An 18,090-nucleotide genomic window follows, 5' to 3' on the forward strand; every position below is an offset into this window, starting at 1 on the left:
AGCAGTGGCAGGGAAGAGCCTAGGAAAGAGATACAACCCTTTTAAAAAACCCAACAGCCTGTATATAGTGAGCTTTATGCCAAACAAAGCAAAAGCAAAACCTTAGATCAAAGTTAGTTTCATACAAAGCTCTTGGCTCTGCATTCCCCCTTCCCCAAATGCAGCAGTTCTAAATTGGACTTCTGCACAACGTTGTCATCATCCACCTTCAAGGTTTTCCTTGACAGGGCTGCAGACTTCCTAAACCTGCTTTATTATGATGCTTTGTGAAAGATCATCCTACACAAAGTGGTTTTGGGGAAAGTATGAATGAAAATGAGTGGACTTCTGTGCCTTCCTGCGCACATCTGGCACTACATCCTCTTTCACCTCCTCTTTGCTCTATATATACTAACATTTACAGCTATATTCCTACTACCATTTTTTTAATGGCAAAAAGCCCACAGGAGGTGAAGGTACAGAAACAGTGGGCACAGGAAATAATTGAAGGATGAGACTAAAGTCTACCTAGTCCAAGAATTCCAGCAACTTGCAGGCACAAAGTTACCTGTTGGAATAAATTTTGTTAGTCTTTAAGGAGCCACTACTGTTCCATTTTACTGAAAATTAGCCTGGTACAGTCTAGCTTCTCCTAGTGAATCAAATAGGAACTCCTTAAAATATCATTTAAAAGACCCCCATGGTGCAGAGTTGTAAAACTGCAGTACAGCAGTTGGAGCCCTCTGCCTGAGTTCGATCCCAGTGGAAGCTAGTTCAGGTATCCGGCTCAGGTTGACTCAGTCTTCCATCCTTCCGAGTTCGGTAAAATGAGTACCCAGCTTGCTGGGGGGAAAGTGTAGATGACTGGGGAAGGCAATAGCAAACCACCCCGTAAAAAGTCTGCCGTGAAAACATTGTGAAAGCAACGTCACCCCAGAGTCGAAAATGACTGATGCTTGCACAGGGGACCTTTCCTTTACCTTTAAAATATCATCTATTTTTGAACTATGCTGCCACTGTGTGGCCAAATCAGTTTTAAAGACATGCTGCTGTCTTCCTAAATATTTATTACATTCATCTTCTTGTCCTCCAAAGAGCTCAGAGCAGCATTAGTATTGCCAGCTGGCCTGGAGGAAAAGGTCCTCCTCTTGACCCTTTAATAGCAGTTTAATGGAATATTATTTCCCAGGTGCTGTTATTTACTTCCATGCCACAAAAACCTTTGGCTGTCCAGTTCCAAGCATTAAATCCTGTATTAAAAAGATAGGAAAGAAAAAAAAATAAATTTAGGGTGAGTTGCAACAGGGGATCCTTTGTTAATGGGACTAATCTTCAAATAAACATTTTACCTGTGGAGATGATCACGACTGGATTTTTCATCAGGAATATGGCACTACATAGAATGAATGTGCGACACTTTTAATTCTACTTTTAGCTTATATACAAAAAGTCACCAGTTGGCTTGGAAAACAAAGTCTTGCCCCTTTAATAGCAGGTTAATGTGTGGAAAGTGGCAGTTGAAGCTTTTCATGGCATGGAGCTAAATAACACCCCCTTAAGCATCCGTTAAAGAGATGCAACATCTTTCTCTAAGGCAGTTGGCAACCCTAATTGGCTACCATTTGATGGTTGAAGGTATGTAGTAAATGTATCTGAAGGCTTCCAATCATATGCATACCTGAGAACAAATATACCTTACATATAGTGGAGCTTACTTCCAAGTAATCATGCATAGCATCAGGCTTTAACTTGTTCCAGTTATTTTTCTTTGGAATGCCTGAAGTTCATATGTGGTCACAATGGTGCTCATAGTGGAGTATAAAAGGTATTCAGAGTATCCCCCCCCCCCCTTTTTGCTGTTTTTCATCAAGGAAGCATGAGTCTGTAGAACAATGGAAAGGTAAGATAAACAAAGATAATATCTAGTTACTCTAGATGGAAATGCTCTCTGCTCCATTTGGGAATCAAATATTTAGCTGAATTTGAATTTCCATCCTGTTTTTAAATGCCTAAATAACTAAATTAAAATGGTCATATATGCTTGCATTGCCTACAGCACAGAAGAAGGTGTGTCTTGCTGGGATTCCTTCAGGGTGTGTTTTGTGATTAATCATCTATCATTGATTCATTATTGCATGTTTTCTTCTGCTGTTTCAAACACTGTTGCTGGGGAGAAATTTCTAGCAAAAAAGGCTGTTAATTCTAAAACCCATAGAGTAAGATTGTTTCTGAGTAGCTTTTGTAAAGCAAGCATGGTTGATGTGGGAAAAAAATTCTTAGCTGTTTTTAATTCTTAAATATTTTTGGTATATGGCTTATGAGCTGTTAAACCTGAAGCAAGAAACCTAATTTCATTTATGTTTAAGAAGTGAGAAGTCTTGATACGATTAAATATTTGTAAATTCTCAAATGGCTTGGTTCTTAAAGTGCAAAACTTTGATTGGCTACAAAGTTTTTAGTTAATCTCATCTGCTTGTTCATCAGAGCTGATTGAATTGTGCAGAGCTGATTGCTTTAACTTAGATTTCAGGTTGGGGATGGTGCAAGAACAAAAGCAATGATTTAGCATAAAGATTTGGTGACACAGGGTTACTTGGAGGCTGTTAAATTTTGCCAAAATGGGTTGTTCTATATTGTTTCCAACAATTTCCCACTGTGTGTATGTTGTATATAAATGGTTACATGCCAAATTAACAAAACCAAAGTTGCGATACAAAGGTCACAACAAATTAAGAAGTGAAAAAGAACTTGGCTGTTTCACTAGGTAACTGTACCAAGATAATTGGCAGGGTGCAGCATATTCCAGGGTAGCTACAAAACAACTATTAAAAGTCAATCAAGAAGTGGGTTTCACTGCATTTGAGGCTTACTGCAAAAACAGATTATTTAAGTTTATAGTATAAATAGTGTATGCTAAGGCAAGGTAGGCTTGTAATAGGTCCCTAGGTAGATAGACCTGAAATAGGTCCCGTTGACAGCAGAGTATAGAATTCACAATAATGGGTTTAAATTAAGGACAGGAGGGTACTGGCTGGCTATTACAGTAAGAGTTGTTCAACAGTTGAATCAGCTACCTAGGGAGGTGGTGAGCTCCCCCTCATTGGCAGTCTTCAGTGGCTGAACAAACACTTGTCAGGGATGCTCATTCTAGGCTGATCCTGCATTGAGGAGGGGGTTGGACTAGATGGCCAGTATGGCCCCTTCCAGCTCTGTGATACTGTGATCCTAGACAAGGAGATTTATCTGCTTAGCCTCAACCAGAGCCAGAGTTTTTTCACTGCTGGCATGGTGGAACACTCTCCCTAGTGAGATCTGGGCCCTGTGGGATCTATTGCAGTTCCACAGAGCCTGTGAAACAAAAATGCCAGACCCAAGGCTGAGGCGGCAACAGTCTATTTACAGTGCCCTGTCGTGCCCTGCTTAGCAGCATTTACAGTCCATCATTGCTGCTTTCCTCAACCTGATTCCCTTGTTCTGTATCAGTTTGCAGCTACAGAATTTGGACTTTCATTCAATTCACTAAACGTTTAGCTGGCACTTCTTAAGGGTTGTCTTCTTTTCTTCCTCCTTCTCCTCCCATCTGTGACCCCCTCATTCACTTGTGTTGTTGGGAGAGTGAAAGCACTGTATGCTGTTGTACCTTAACTGGGTGAGGGGAATCTGAGGAAAGATAAATAAGATACACTTTATAGACCTGAAGAAAAAATAACTGAGAGATGGGTTATAAATCTGTGGGAAGAAGAAATAGGGGAGTAACAGGATGCAAAAATAGAGATGTATGGACATGCAAAAGAAAGATTTATAGGGTCAGAAGAAAGCATAGACTAGAGATGAAATAGAGAAACAAAGGGTGTAATCGATAAATAAGAATATATAAAGAATTCAAGTTAGGGGTAATGTATGGGGCACAATAAATGCTCTTCCTACAATAAATATTAACTTGCTAAACATTCTCCAAGAAGCTCAAGGCAATAGTTAACAGTATGATGTAAATGAAGGGGAGACCCCTGAATAATTAATGAATAACTCTATAATAATAATAAATGAAAATATGCTCTTGTCTTTAAAAAGCAAAAAGGGCGTCTGATGTAATGTTGAAGTTGCAATGTGATAAGAAACCAGACAGCCCAAATGGGTGTGAGTCACAGATGTGTATTGATGGCAGACACGTTTCTATAAGGAAACTCCTTGCTGAATAGATAAGCAGACACACTGGAAAACTACCAGGGAGAAAGGGGAGGGGGGAATTGAATCTGATAACTATGAGGGCCAGCCCGCAGGCCTGCTTTGCTTAAAACGGATGGTTTGAGAAGTGAGCGGGGGTTCATTATTTTTGGGAGCTTTGCTGCTCAAATGAACCTTGCTATTGGTGCCAAATAGTAAAATACCTCGTTTTCAATCAGTAAGTGTGCGGCCTCGTTATTCTACTGCTACATAACATAGTGACATTGGCCGAGGAATAGCGAGGAGGACTTTTCCTACCCTTTGGCCAGGCCGGCAAAACCGTTTGCCTTCCACCCTCATGGCAGGAACAGCAGACTAGGCACTACAGTCATATTTTTGACTGAGTCCAGCTTTCTCCGCCTTGGTGGGGAAAGGTATTCAGCCAGCCAGCCAAGATCCCGCGCCTGGTTGAACCGATGTGTGCAGGGAATTGGAAGATCTTCAGGATTGTGAGTATGAATTGTTTGGGAAATCGGATTACATCTCCTTAGGAGGGAAGAAGGGCCTGATCATCCCTTAAGCCTTGTTCAGTAGGCTCCATTCTGGCGCTGAAGCACAAAGGCTAGGAACTGAGAGGATTTCTGTGGTGTGTGTGTGTGAATGAGAGGAGGCATAGCCTCCAAGCGATTTTTCAGTTTCAAACAATTTTTATTAGTAACATATGGCAATATATTCAATTTCTTATATCATTAATAACTACTTTTTTTAATCCCATATATTACTTTCTACCTACCCTTCCCCCCTTTACTTGACCTCCGCCGGTGTACTAAATTCAAAACATCATTTTAAAAGGTACCCATAATTAATAAGAACCAACGTTCCTATCTTCCCCCCACTTATACGTAATCATTATCAAAGATTGTCCAATGTCCTTTTATTTTCCATTCTTTTTCTACATATCTTCTGAACTTCTTCCACTCCATCTTAAATACTTCTAAATCATAGTCCCTTAAAGTTCTTGTTAACTTATCCATTTCCCTCCATGTCATAACTTTAACAATCCAATCCCATTTCTCTGGTATTTTTTCTTGCTTCCACAACTGCGCATACAATGTCCTAGCAGCTGAGAGCAAGTACCAGATTAAAGTTCTGTCTTCTTTTGGAAATTTTTCCATTTGTAATCCTAACAGAAAAGTCTCTGCAACTTTGTTAAATTCATATCCCAAGATCTTAGAAATCTCTTGCTGAATCATCTGCCAAAACATTTTAGCTCTTTCACAAGTCCACCACATATGTAGAAAGAACCTTCATGCTTTTTACATTTCCAACATCTGTCTGGCATCTTGTTATTCATCTTTGCCAATTTTTTAGGAGTTATATACCATCTGTACATTATCTTAAAACAATTTTCTTTGATATTCTGGCATGTTGAGAGTTTCATAGAGTTCTTCCACAAATATTCCCAAGTTTCCATCTGTATTTCTTTATTTACATTAATTGCCCATTTAATCATTTGAGATTTTACTACTTCATCCTCTGTAGACCATTGTAAAAGTAATTTATATACTTTTGAAATGAATTTATCATTGTCTCCAAGTAGAATTTTTTCCATTTCTGTTTGCTCCTTCCTTATTTCTTCAGTTTTAATATCATTCTCCACCAAGCTCTTTATTTGTTGCATTTGAAACCAATCATATTTATTATTCAACTCTTCAGCACTTTTCAGTTCTATTTTGCCACTTTGTATTTTTAACAGTTGACTATATGACAACCACTTTTCTTCCCCTATCTCAGCTGTTATTTTTATTACTTCCGCCGGTACTATCCATAATGGTCTTTGCTCATCTCCTTACTTCTTATATTTCATCCATGTACTTAACAAATTATTTCTTATATAATGGTGAGAGAAAAAACCGTCCATCTTCTTTTTTCCATAATACAAATATGCGTGCCAGCCAAATTGCCTCCAAGCGATTTTTGTACTCACCGGTACCGAGGTTCTCAGCCACGCGAGTGCATCTGAGCCGGGAAGCGATTGGATAAGGCTTCCTTTGTGTCTGGAGCTGTCAGAATCCCACTGGCAGCTCACCCTCCCTCCCCTCTGTGTTTCAAAGTGTGTCTTGCCTAAACGTCTGGTGCCATGGGTGGAATTCAGTCAAAAACTCTGCTAGAATATATGTGTAAGAATTTTAAGGAACATTTTTGTGATGATTATGGAGTCAAATTGACTCCTGAAACTCTGAAAGCGTTTTGTCAGAAAGATTGGGTGGCCTTACAAGTAGGTTGGCCACCCGAGGGCAGCTTTGACCAAGGCTTGGTTCAGCGAGTTTATAAGAGCTTGGTACAGTCCCCAGTTTGTAAAAGTCAGTTTCCCTACATTGATAGCTGGGCGGCTACAGTGCAGAAGTCTTATTGGTGGCCAGAGAAATTACAGACCATGAAGAAAAAATGGGCTCAGAGAGCCACGGATAAAGCTGCAAGTCAAGTTCTCAGATTTCCAAAGAGCCTCTGCCAGAATACAGGGAGGCAATCTTAGAAGGTATGAAACAAGCAGGAAAAAAACCTATTAACATGTCTAAAGTCAGTGAAGTACTCCAGAGAACAGAGGAAAGCCCTGGAGCATTTGCTGAGAGGTTAATGCAAGCTTTCAGAATGTTTACCCCATTCGAACCTGTGGCTGCAGAGAACCTGCGCATGGTAAATACAGTTTTTGTTGCCCAATCCTATGCTGACATTTGCAAAAAAAATTCAGAAACAAGATGGTTTTGCAGGAATGAATCTGTCCCAGCTGTTAGAGATTGCCCAGAAGGTTTGTGCTAATCAGGATGCAGACCAGAGGCGGGAGGAAGAAAGAAAAATGAGGAAAAAAGCTGATTTATTGGCAGCAGCTTTGACTGGGCAGCCACCTAAAAGAGAAAGAGGGGTTCCTCAAGCACAAGGAATGAATGGCAGAAATCAAAGAATGGTGATGACCAATTTGGATCCAAATCGGTGTGTCTTTTGTTTAGATTTTGGGCACGGGATAAATTCATGTCCTAATCGACCCTCTCTTCGCACACAAGAAATTCAAAACGCTCCTAGACAGATGACAGCACTGGAGTTCAGAGGCCGGGGGAACAGAGGAACCAGTGTGAGGGGAAGAGGAAGAGGCCAAGTCCAGCATGGCAGATATAGGAGAGACGAAGAAGAGCCAGTCCAGGGCTTGGTTGGGCTGGAAGGATGCAATGACTAGGTCAGACCGTGCACCAACACTCCTGACCCTGCGGAGCCTATGGTCACAGTTGATGTGGAGGGTCAGGAGATCGCATTCCTTGTGGATACTGGGGCTGCGTGATCTGTTGTGCCTGATAAGATTGCCCCTTCAATTTGCAAGTATATTAATATAATTGGAGCTACAGGGCATAGACAATTCAGACCACTTCTAGCCAAATGAACTTGCACAGTAGGAGGCCATGTGGTCCGTCACAATTTTGTCTATTTGCCTGATTGCCCAGTGCCACTAATGGGAAGAGATTTGCTTTCCAAATTAAGAGCCTGATTGGCTTTTGAATCAGGAAGTCAAATGAACTTTGAGCTGCCTTATATAACTACAGAAGGCAAATTACATTATCAAGGTGTATATGTTCTAGAATGCCCCAGAGAGGAGGAGTGGAGGCTTCACCAATCAGCTCTTGCAATGGCCATGTCAGAAGTCTGGGTTCAACAATTTCCAGACGTATGGGCAGAAGAGAATCCACCTGGGCTAGCAGTAAATCATGTGCCTATCAAAGTAGACTTAATCCCAGGGGCTGTTCCAGTCCGAGAATGCCAGTACCCGATCCCTAGGAAGGCAGTAACTGGCATCCAGAAACACCTTGACAGACTCCTTGAATATGGAATTCTTGTAGAATGTCAGTCTCCATGGAACAGTCCCCTTTTGCCAGTCCAGAAGCCAGGCACCCATGTCTACAGACCAGTACAAGATCTTAGGTCTCTAAATTCTTGCACACAAACCTTGCATTCTGTGGTTCCAAATCCATATGTCTTACTGGGACTAATACCTGCCTCAGCCACGTACTTCTCAGCGGTAAATCTCAAGGATGCGTTCTTTTGTTTAAGACTGGCACCTGAAAGTCAGCCACTGTTTGCCTTCCAGTGGGAAGAAAAAAAGACTGGTAGAAAGCTACAATACACGTGGACCCGTTTACCTCAGAGGTTCAAAAATTTGCCCACCCTTTTTGGTAATGCTCTCAGTAAAGACTTGAACCAGTTCCCAACTGTGCCCGGAGTTGTGTGCCTTCAATACATTGATAATATTCTGCTGGGGGCCAAAGACTTACAGACATGCCATTGCCAAGGTGCCACTGCTGCTCTGCTAACACTTCTGACTGAGGCTGGATATAAAGTGTCTCAGAAGAAGGCTCAGCTATGCCAAGAGACAGTGAAATTTTTAGGCTTCCATATATCCCAGGGCAGATGGCAGCTAGGCAGGGAGCGAAAAGAGACTGTGTGTGCTATTCCTGTGCCTACTACCAAACGCAACCTGAGAGAATTCTTAGGAGCAGCAGGGTTCTGCAGAATTTGGCTCCCCAATTTTGCCATAACAGCTAAGCCCTTATAAGAAGCCACTAAGGGGGGGGGGGGGGAAGCACCTTTTGAATGGACAGAGCAATGTCAAAATGCCTTTGAAGATTTAAAATGTCAGCTCATGCAAGCCCCAGCTTTGGGACTGCCTGATACTGACAAGCTTTTTACTCTATATGTGCATGAGCAAGAAGGAATAGCTGCAGGCGTTTTATTGCTGGGATCCTGGCCCAGACCAGTGGCATATTTGTCTAAGCATCTAGACACTGTAGCAAAAGGGTGGCCCTCCTGTTTGCGCTTAGTAGCGGCTGTTGCAGAACTTGTAAAGGAGGCAGACAAGTTTACCTTTGGAAATCACCTTGAAGTAAGAGTTCCCCACTATGTGCAAGTCCTTCTGGAACACAAAGGGAACTACTGGTTCACCAATGCCCATATGGTCAGATATCAGGCACTTATGTGTGAAAACCCCAGAGTAAAAATAGTGACTGTGTCAGCTCTGAACCCAGCCTCTTTGCTGCCAATTTCTGATGATGCATTGGAGCATGATTGCTTAGAGGTTATGGAAGAAGTATTTTCCAGCCGGCCAGATCTGAAAGATGTCCCATTTTCAGATTCTGATGTTGAATATTATACCGATGGGAGTAGTTTTATCCAGAATGGAAAACGCAGAGCAGGATATGCAGTAGTTACTCTACAAGCCGTGATAGAGGCAGAACCTTTGCCTATTTCAACTTCTGCACAAAAAGCTGAATTAATTGCTCTTATCAGAGCACTACGATTAGCAGAGGGACTTAAAGCAAATATTTACACAGATTCAAAATATGCTTTTATGACACTGCACGCCCATGGAGCCCTATACAAAGAGAGAGGCTTAATTACTGCAAATGGCAGGAATATCAAGAATAGTACAGAAATCTTGGAACTGCTAAAAGCTGTCTGGGCACCCTGGGACATAGCTGTCATTCATTGCAGAGGCCATCAGAAGCCCCTAAGTCCGGTAGCAAGAGGAAATCGGAAGGCAGATTTAACAGCTAAGGAGACAGCACTAAAGCCTTATCAGGGAAGCACAGAAATTCTGCCTGTTTTTCAAGTTTCCTTAACCGAATGGAGCCCTCGGTATTCACAAGCTGAGGAGCAGTGAGTTCAAACTCAAGGGGCAGTAACTAAAAGAAGAGATGGCTTGTATGTTCTCCCCAATGGCAGAATTTATATTTCAGAAGCTGTTGCATGGCCATTAATTCAGAAACTGCATGAGGGAACACATTACGGGAAGACTGCACTAGAACACTCTGTGAGTCAGTGGGCATATATTAATCATGTGAGTTCACTGACAGCCCAAGCCTCTCTGTACGATGTGTTACATGTGCAAAGAATAATCCAAGGTCAGGTCCCACTCAACTCCCTGGGAGTCAGCCAGTGGGAGCAGCACCTTTCTCCTCCTTCGTTGTGGATTTCACTGAGATGCCCAAAGCTGGACATTACTGTTACATGCTTGTATTTGTTTGTACAATGTCTGGATGGATTGAAGCTTACCCCACACGTACTGAGAAAGCCAATGAGGTTGTAAAAGCCTTATTGAAAGACATTTTGCCTAAATTTGGTTTACCTGTAATTACCAGGAGCGATAATGAACCATCATTTATAGAGAAAACTGTGCAGGATGTGTCTATGTTGCTTGATATTACCTGGAAATTGCATGCAGCCTACCGCCCAAAGAGTTCAGCAAAAGTTGAAAGGGCCAATAGAACTTTGAAGAATGCTTTGTCTTAACTCTGTCAGTAAACCCATTTGCCATGGACTACATGTTGCCAATTGCATTGTTTTGGTTGCACTGTTTGCCACACAAACAACTCCGTCTGTCGCCTTTCGAGATTGTTTATGGAAGACACCCCCCCCCCCCATAGTCCAAGGAGTTCGAGGTGACCTTTCACAGTTGGGGAGCCTTATAACTTTTGAGGAATTGCAAGCCTTGGGCAAAGCTGTAAAGGAGGTGAATAAGTATGTGTTTGAAACCTTGCCATATCAAATTTATTCTCTTGTACATGCTTACCAGCCAGGGGATAATGTCTGGGTAAAAAGCTGGAGGGCAAAGACCTTACAGCCTAGGTGGAAGGGCCCATTCACTGTCCTTTTAAGTTCCCCTACAGCTGTCACGGTACAAGGCGTAGCAGCGTGGATCTATTGGATACATTTAAAGCGAGCTGCAGATTACTAGAAGGCTCAGCCAGTTCCAGAAAAACCATTAACTTTGAAACTTTATAAAGACCCTACCCGGCCTTATGCCACTCAGTGAAGACTGTTAAAAGTCAAATAGCCCTGCTCCAGCCACACCTGGAAGCTGGTTGGTCTACGCACGGCTGAAGCCTGAGGAAGTCTTCTGGAGTCATACAGAGCTAGATATTCCTTTGTATTAGTTTGCTGAATTTCTTGAATTACTTATTTTTCTGTATTGAATATATTATTACAACAGTGCTATTTCGCTAAAAGCATTTGCTGTAGGACTTAAAGAATCATGCATGCTTCAAAGGCTTTTATTGCTGAGCTTTTTTGCTATATTTGTCAGTATGCTAATGTGCTGTACTCAAGCAGTGAGATGCACTAGATGCTGGGAAGGAAAGGATTCTAAACGTATGTTGCGTGTTCAATCTAGGGGAGTGCATGGAGTCTGCATAGAACCTAGCACTCAAATAGTTTGTGTAGAACGTGGAGTATCTTATTATTAAGCGAAAATAGAATATCCTGGATCAAGCAGAACAATAACCTTCAGAGGAAGTATTCGCTGCCCAACGACACAGTGGGTATGTTGGTCAGTTGATTTAAAGTCAAATCAGGTTAAAAAGCACAACCCTAAGCCTAAGCCTAAGGCACAACCCTAAGCCTAAGGAGAGCCCGTTTGGTGTAGTGGTTAAGTGTGCGGACTCTTATCTGGGAGAACCGGGTTTGATTCCCCACTCCTCCACTTGCACATGCTGGAATGGCCTTGGGTCAGCCATAGCTCTGGCAGAGGTTGTCCTTGAAAGGGCAGCTGCTGGGAGAGCCCTTTCCAGCCCCACCCACCTCACAGGGTATCTGTTGTGGGGGAGGAAGGTAAAGGAGATTGTGAGCCGCTCTGAGACTCTTCGGAGTGGAGGGCGGGATATAAATCCAATATCTTCTTCATCTTCTTCTTCTACTTGTCCAGGAGAATAAGAAAATTTTGTATGAGACTGTGTTTAATGATGCTCAGGATGAAAAATTTGTCATTCCAGAACCTGGGAGTAATCTTTTTATAGCCTTAACTGAGCAAATAGCCGCCTCCCTAAATATTTCAAACTGTTGTGTGTGTGGAGGTCCACTAATGAGTGAAAGATGGCCTTGGGTTGGCATTGAGATCTTGCCTTCTGACCTAGTCCAATGGAATAAACCTAGATCAGAGTCAATGCCAGAAGAGAGAAAGGTCTCGGAATTGCAGACTGTGGTGAATGGAGAATTATGTATTTCTCGGGCTGTTCTGTGGACAAATGGAAAGCATGTTGGGCACACTTTGTGCCACCAAACTCTGTTAGTTAACTCTACTAAGAAAAAAACGAAATGGGTAGAGGCAAAGGGCACTGTTATAGAGGATTTCAAGCCATGGGGAAAATGTTAGCAGTCTAAATAAATATTTCAATGCTGCTTCAGATTCCTCTGAGCAATGGATGGCTCCTGAAGGGTTATATTGGATTTGTGGTAAAAGGGCTTATACACTCCTGCCCAGGAGATGGCATGGGACGTGCATAATTGGAACAATACGTCCCAGCTTCTTTCTTTTGCCATTAAATGCTGGTTCTGCTTTAGGGACCCCAGTGTTTGATGATTATGTTAGATCAAAACATTCCTTGGACATCGGAGGGAAGCAGTGGGGAGATGAATGGCCCCCACAGCGGATCATTGAATACTATGGCCCAGCTACTTGGGCACAAGATGGGTCTTGGGGATACAGAACACCTGTGTATATGCTTAACCGTATTATTAGATTGCAAGCTGTGGTAGAAATCATTACAAATCAAACAACCATGGCTTTAGAACTGTTGGCAAGACAGCAGACCTAGATGCATGCAGCCATATATCAGAACTGTTTGGCTCTGGATTATTTGCTGGCTGAAGAAGGTGGTGTCTGTGGGAAATTTAATCTCTCAAATTGCTGTTTTAATATAGATAATAATGGAGAGGCTGTACAGAATGTAGCTTCTGAAATTTGTAAAATTGTTCATGTACCAGTTCAAACATGGAAAAATTTGGATGCATCATGGTTTGGACAAATTATGCGAGATTGGAAGCAGATGTTATTCTTAATTGGCATTTCCTTAGGAGGCTTAGGGTTATTGCCATGTTTAATTCCTGTTATAAGGTACAGTATTAAAAATGCTATAAAAGCACTTACTCCCTATGAAAAAAATGCCAGCATCTTGTACATGTCTCCAGAGGAAAGGAAACAATATTTCATTAATTTGTGTAATAATAGTCATACTCTTTCAGACTTAAATAAGCTGTCAGGGTTTGAAAGGGGGGAATGAAGGGGAGACCCCTGAATAATTAATGAATAACTCTATAATAATAATAAATGAAGATATGCTCTTGTCTTTAAAAAGCAAAAAGGGCGTCTGATGTAATGTTGAAGTTGCAATGTGATAAGAAACCAGACAGCCCAAATGGGTGAGTCACAGATGTATATTGATGGCAGACACGTTTCTATAAGGAAACTCCTTGCTGAATAGATAAGCAGACACACTGGAAAACTACCAGGGAGAAAGGGGAGGGGGGAATTGAATCTGATAACTATGAGGGCCAGCCCACAGGCCTGCTTTGCTTAAAACGGATGGTTTGAGAAGTGAGCGGGGGTTCATTATTTTTGGGAGCTTTGCTGCTCAAATGAACCTTGCTATTGGTGCCAAATAGTAAAATACCTTGTTTTCAATCAGTAAGTGTACGGCCTCATTCTACTGCTACATAAACCCTGTAGTGAGAAAAGATATGTAATTAGTCATTTGCATCATATACTATTGTGTGGTATGATCAATAAACTACTCTATCCTATCTATAGTCAGACCTTTGGTGTTCAGCAAACTCAGGGTCTTTCCAGTTTGAACTCCATACTGTGTCACTAGAGAAGAGTTGGAAAAAGGAATTCAATTGTTGAAGGAAGGGGAAGAGAAGACTCCGATATTTGTCCTTGATATAAAGCCGATTGCATTTACACAGTTCCATTTTTTTCAAAGACCATTTTCTCTTTGTTGCTGCCTCCATCTTCTGCAGTGGAAGAGTGCACAGAACTGCAGTCTTAGATGCGGAAACCAATGTATATGTATTTTCATTCTTCTTTCATTATAATGTACTCTTGGGTAACATCCTCTTGGCACCACTGCAATCTTAGGTAGATTTAATTGGAATCTGGGTCCAGTGAGAGAAATTGACATAGGAGAATGAGAAGCATCTTCTGTAAAATAAAGTCCTATGCTCAAAGCAAGATTTAAAGGGGAGAAGGTTTAATTGGAATCTGGGCCTATTGAGAGAAATTTACATAGAAGAATGAGAAGCATCATCTGTAAAATAAAGTCCCATCCTCAAAGCAAGATAAAAGGGGGAGAGGGATGTCAACTAAAGATGAAAGAAGACAAAAGAGAATGGTGGGTAGAGAAAGAGAACTGGTTAAAATTGCCTGGGAGCATATGAATCCATCAGTAAGGCATGGAGATAGTTTGTAGTATGGCAGCTGCGGACAGCTAACCCTTTCTGAAGGATTATTTAGTCTTAAATATGATACAGCCTGTAATTCCAGTGCAGCAAAAGAAAGGCAAGTCAGCTCCTTCTGAGATTTTGCAATTTGGCTTTGGTATTTGAAAGTTAAATTATGTGTATGGTCATCTACTGCATCTGTATATGTATACTGCATCCACTGAAGATAATACAGTCCAGCATTGGCTCATTTTATTGTTGTGAACGAGTGGTGAATTGTTAACAAAAAAACATTCTGAGTGGACAACTTGCTTGCTAGGCTGAGTTTTATGTTTAATTTAAATGTGAGGCAAAATTGGGTTTCTGTTCTCAGTGCGAAGTGGTAGTTAGCCCACACTACAGTGATGGGACAGACCTTTCAATAATTGGCATACTTACCATTTTATACGCCGTTTAAATGAGGCAAGGGGTGGATTGTAGTTTTTCTGCATTGTCATTGTCACATTGAAATCTGGCCTAGTTTGTGGTGTGTGAAGTGGGTGTTTAAGCTAAACTTTGCCAGTTATTCTCTGGGATCCTGATGCAGGCTGTGACGCCTGTTTTCAGGAGTGTATTTGCTGTTCGTAATGAGCATTACAAGAGCATTCTACGATTACAGTGTGCCCTAACAGGACTGCTGCCCCTGTAGCTTTGCTCTGCTTGTAATTAGGGAAGAGGTCAGGATCTCTCACCCTGCCACTTTAGCGGGTACTTCGTATACTCGAATATATTATAGGTACGTTGAGCTCTTACTCGAACTTGGCATTGTAGCAGGGAGGGCCAGAACCGTCCGTAATACTTATGCAAAGTGAGAGGTATTCCGGAAAATGTGTTTCCATGAAAAACCCAACATGATTCGGAGAGAAATCCGATTGCTGTTTGCTGACGCAAATGGTGGCCATTAATGAAGGTTGAGGGCTAAAAAATAAAATAAAAAACAGACCCCGGTCTGGATGCGAGGCGAAGGACACGCGCTACAAAAATTCCCCTCAGAAAGATGAGTGTCTGAGAGCAGAGAGAAGAGCCGTCGCTTTAATCGTGGGCGGGGCCCGATAACGCATAACCGCGCCGCTCCTCCTCACGCAGAAGGCCCAGCCTGACGTCCTCCGTCCCGTTCCTGATTGGCCCGTTAAGAGCGCAGAGATAACCTCCCCTCGCTGCAATAGGCTAACTCGGCGACTCGGGTTCCCCGGATGTGGGTACGTTAGAGCGGCTATAAAGGATTCCTGAAAGGGCGGGAGTGGACGCAGTTTTGAATTGCGGCGGGGTAAGGTAAGAGAAAAAATAGAGGCCCGTCGTCCTTGGCCTACGATCTCCAAACCGCCTCCTTCCAGAGCGACGAGCTCTCATTCGTAATGGTAAGTTGCTTTGCATTTTTCGGCGCACGAACGACAAAGGGCCTGAGGCAAACGATGAAGCTGGCGAGAGCGGGGGGAGGGCAGCAATGAGACATAAGTCTTGCGCTGTAAATAGCGCCTGGTGTGTGCTTCTGTTACTTGAAAGAATAGCATAACGCAGAGATGGAGGGGCGCGGTCGGACAGTTACTGTTGCCCGTCAGCGGGCGTAACTTCAATGGCGCATGCGCTTTCGTAGTTGGTCGTCGTGGTGAAAGGGCGCATGCGCTTACAAGTAGGTGGGGAGCGTGGTGGCGCTGAGTGCGCGCGCTTGCTTTGTGGGAGCCACTTTTAAAATGCGCGCGACGCGAACTTTTTCAGCCGGAAGAGCGTAAAGTTTCGGGTAATGCAGGATGTGCCCACTTACGGGTTTCGTTCTCTTTATGCGTTAGGCTGGGGGCAAAGCCGGGAAAGACTCTGGCAAGACCAAAACGAAGACGGTGTCTCGTTCGCAGAGAGCTGGTTTACAGGTGAGCACGTGGGAAAGGTCCGAGGTGGACGCGCTTTGTTCAGGCATCGGCACTGTTCTTGAGTCCTGCTTTGAGGGGGCAGGGAATCGTGGACGAGGAAATGGCGTGGCTAGTGGTTTTCCCCACCACCCACGTGGGCTGCTCATTTCTCTTCTGGTTGTACCCTGAAAATCCCTGTGATCGACCTTTTCTGTTTCAAGAACGCTTTGGAATGTACAAGTCTAAATTAAGAACGGCTTGCATTTGTGCTGTAACTCTTTTTTCTGTGTATATAGTTCCCTGTAGGTCGTATTCATCGGCATTTAAAGTCGAGGACTACAAGTCATGGGCGAGTTGGGGCTACAGCTGCTGTGTATAGTGCTGCTATCCTGGAGTACCTCACAGCTGAGGTAGGAGGCTTTTTGGCTTCTGTTCTTCGGTGGTGGTGCTAGAGTTAGGGTTAGGCTGAGAATGAGCTAGAACAAGCCTCCAGCAATAATATGCCGACCTAATTAAAACGCTTTTTAGTAATTGGACATAAAAGCCCGATGGCTAGCTCATCCTGGCAGTTAGAAACCAGTCCAAATAATGCTGCATCTCTCTTGATAACAGTCTTTGGTCTGTTTGAAGAAATTCTCCCTGTCTGATAGTAAAAAACTTCATTGCAGGTTCTTGAGTTAGCAGGAAATGCATCCAAAGACTTGAAAGTGAAACGAATTACTCCCCGTCACTTGCAGCTTGCAATACGAGGTGATGAAGAACTTGATTCTCTCATCAAGGCAACAATTGCTGGTGGAGGTATGTGTTAGTTTGAATAGTACAATCTTATGTAAATATGCAGCAATGTAGTTTTATTTTAATTCTATAATAAATAATATGGACAAGGGTTGCCGGGTCTCCCCTGGCCACCAGAAGGGTATAGGGGAGGGGTAATGTCAGATCAGGTTGGGAAATCCTGGAGATTTGGGATGGAGCCTGGGAAGGACAGGGACATCAGTGAAGCACAATGCCATAGAGTCCATCCTCCAACACATCCATTTTTTCCAGGGGAGCTGATGTCTGTAGAAACCTAGAGATGAGCTGTAATTCTAAGGGGTTGGCAATCCCTGATATAGACTATTAATGACTTTATTATTTGAACAAGTTGATGCAATTTTTTTCTTGTCTCCTTAGGTGTAATTCCACATATCCATAAATCTCTCATTGGAAAGAAAGGGCAACAGAAAACCGTTTAAAGGATGCTTGAATCTTTTTTGTTTTTTTGGACTCTTAAATGCTCAGTTGTCCAGTGTTGGTGGGTTTCCAGTGGACTGCATCTGTGAAACACAACTTTGCCTTTCTGTAACCTTGAAGCTGGAGCTCATTGAGCTTTCTAACAAACCAAAATTCCTCATTTGAAGTCTTAACCTTATTTAAGTGTTACATGGCTTCAGAGAAGCCATGGTCTGTAGTGGTTCCTGTTTTTAGAAATGTTGGTTTTTAATTATTCATGATTTTGTTGCTGATCTGTAAATTTTTTTATGCTTCAAGTTCCTTCATTCAGATTTTTTGCAGCTATAAGCTAAGATTTAACTACAAGAGACTTTGGACGCTAAGAACAGAACAGGAGCTGTTGCAAAACTAATAAAGGAATGTGAAGTACAATGCCTTGTTGCTCATGTTGATCTCTTCTAGTTAAAGGAAATGATTTTAATAAGCAGAAACTGAAAAGCATTTGTGTGTTTTTTTTGTACAGACCTTTCTGCCACTCTTGTGGATAATTCAATAAATGTTGTCAGTATGAATGTTGCCTGCTTTGCTTATTAAG

The 18,090-nt window shown here is 42.4% G+C and overlaps 1 protein-coding gene across 1 annotated transcript; it reads left to right on the top strand.

Annotated features, from left to right (window-relative positions):
- Positions 1-1,491: 1,491 nt before the first annotated feature.
- Positions 1,492-18,067, top strand: LOC132577303 (histone H2A.Z). Its single transcript, XM_060247004.1, has 6 exons — positions 1,492-1,614; positions 15,526-15,797; positions 16,227-16,304; positions 16,580-16,693; positions 16,952-17,081; positions 17,457-18,067. The coding sequence occupies exons 2-6, from the start codon at positions 15,795-15,797 to the stop codon at positions 17,516-17,518; spliced, it is 387 nt and encodes a 128-aa protein (XP_060102987.1). The 5' UTR covers positions 1,492-1,614; positions 15,526-15,794; the 3' UTR covers positions 17,519-18,067.
- Positions 18,068-18,090: the final 23 nt, after the last annotated feature.

The sequence above is a fragment of the Heteronotia binoei genome, chromosome 9 (genome assembly GCF_032191835.1).
Source record: "Heteronotia binoei isolate CCM8104 ecotype False Entrance Well chromosome 9, APGP_CSIRO_Hbin_v1, whole genome shotgun sequence".
Taxonomy (NCBI): Eukaryota; Metazoa; Chordata; class Lepidosauria; order Squamata; family Gekkonidae; genus Heteronotia; species Heteronotia binoei.

Excerpts from the sequence above, each read along its gene's own strand:
- LOC132577303 (XM_060247004.1), top strand. Across the intron at positions 16,305-16,579 it reads CGCAGAGAGCTGGTTTACAG|TTCCCTGTAGGTCGTATTCA; the intron begins GTGAGCACGTGG and ends CTGTGTATATAG. Across the intron at positions 16,694-16,951 it reads TGGAGTACCTCACAGCTGAG|GTTCTTGAGTTAGCAGGAAA; the intron begins GTAGGAGGCTTT and ends ACTTCATTGCAG.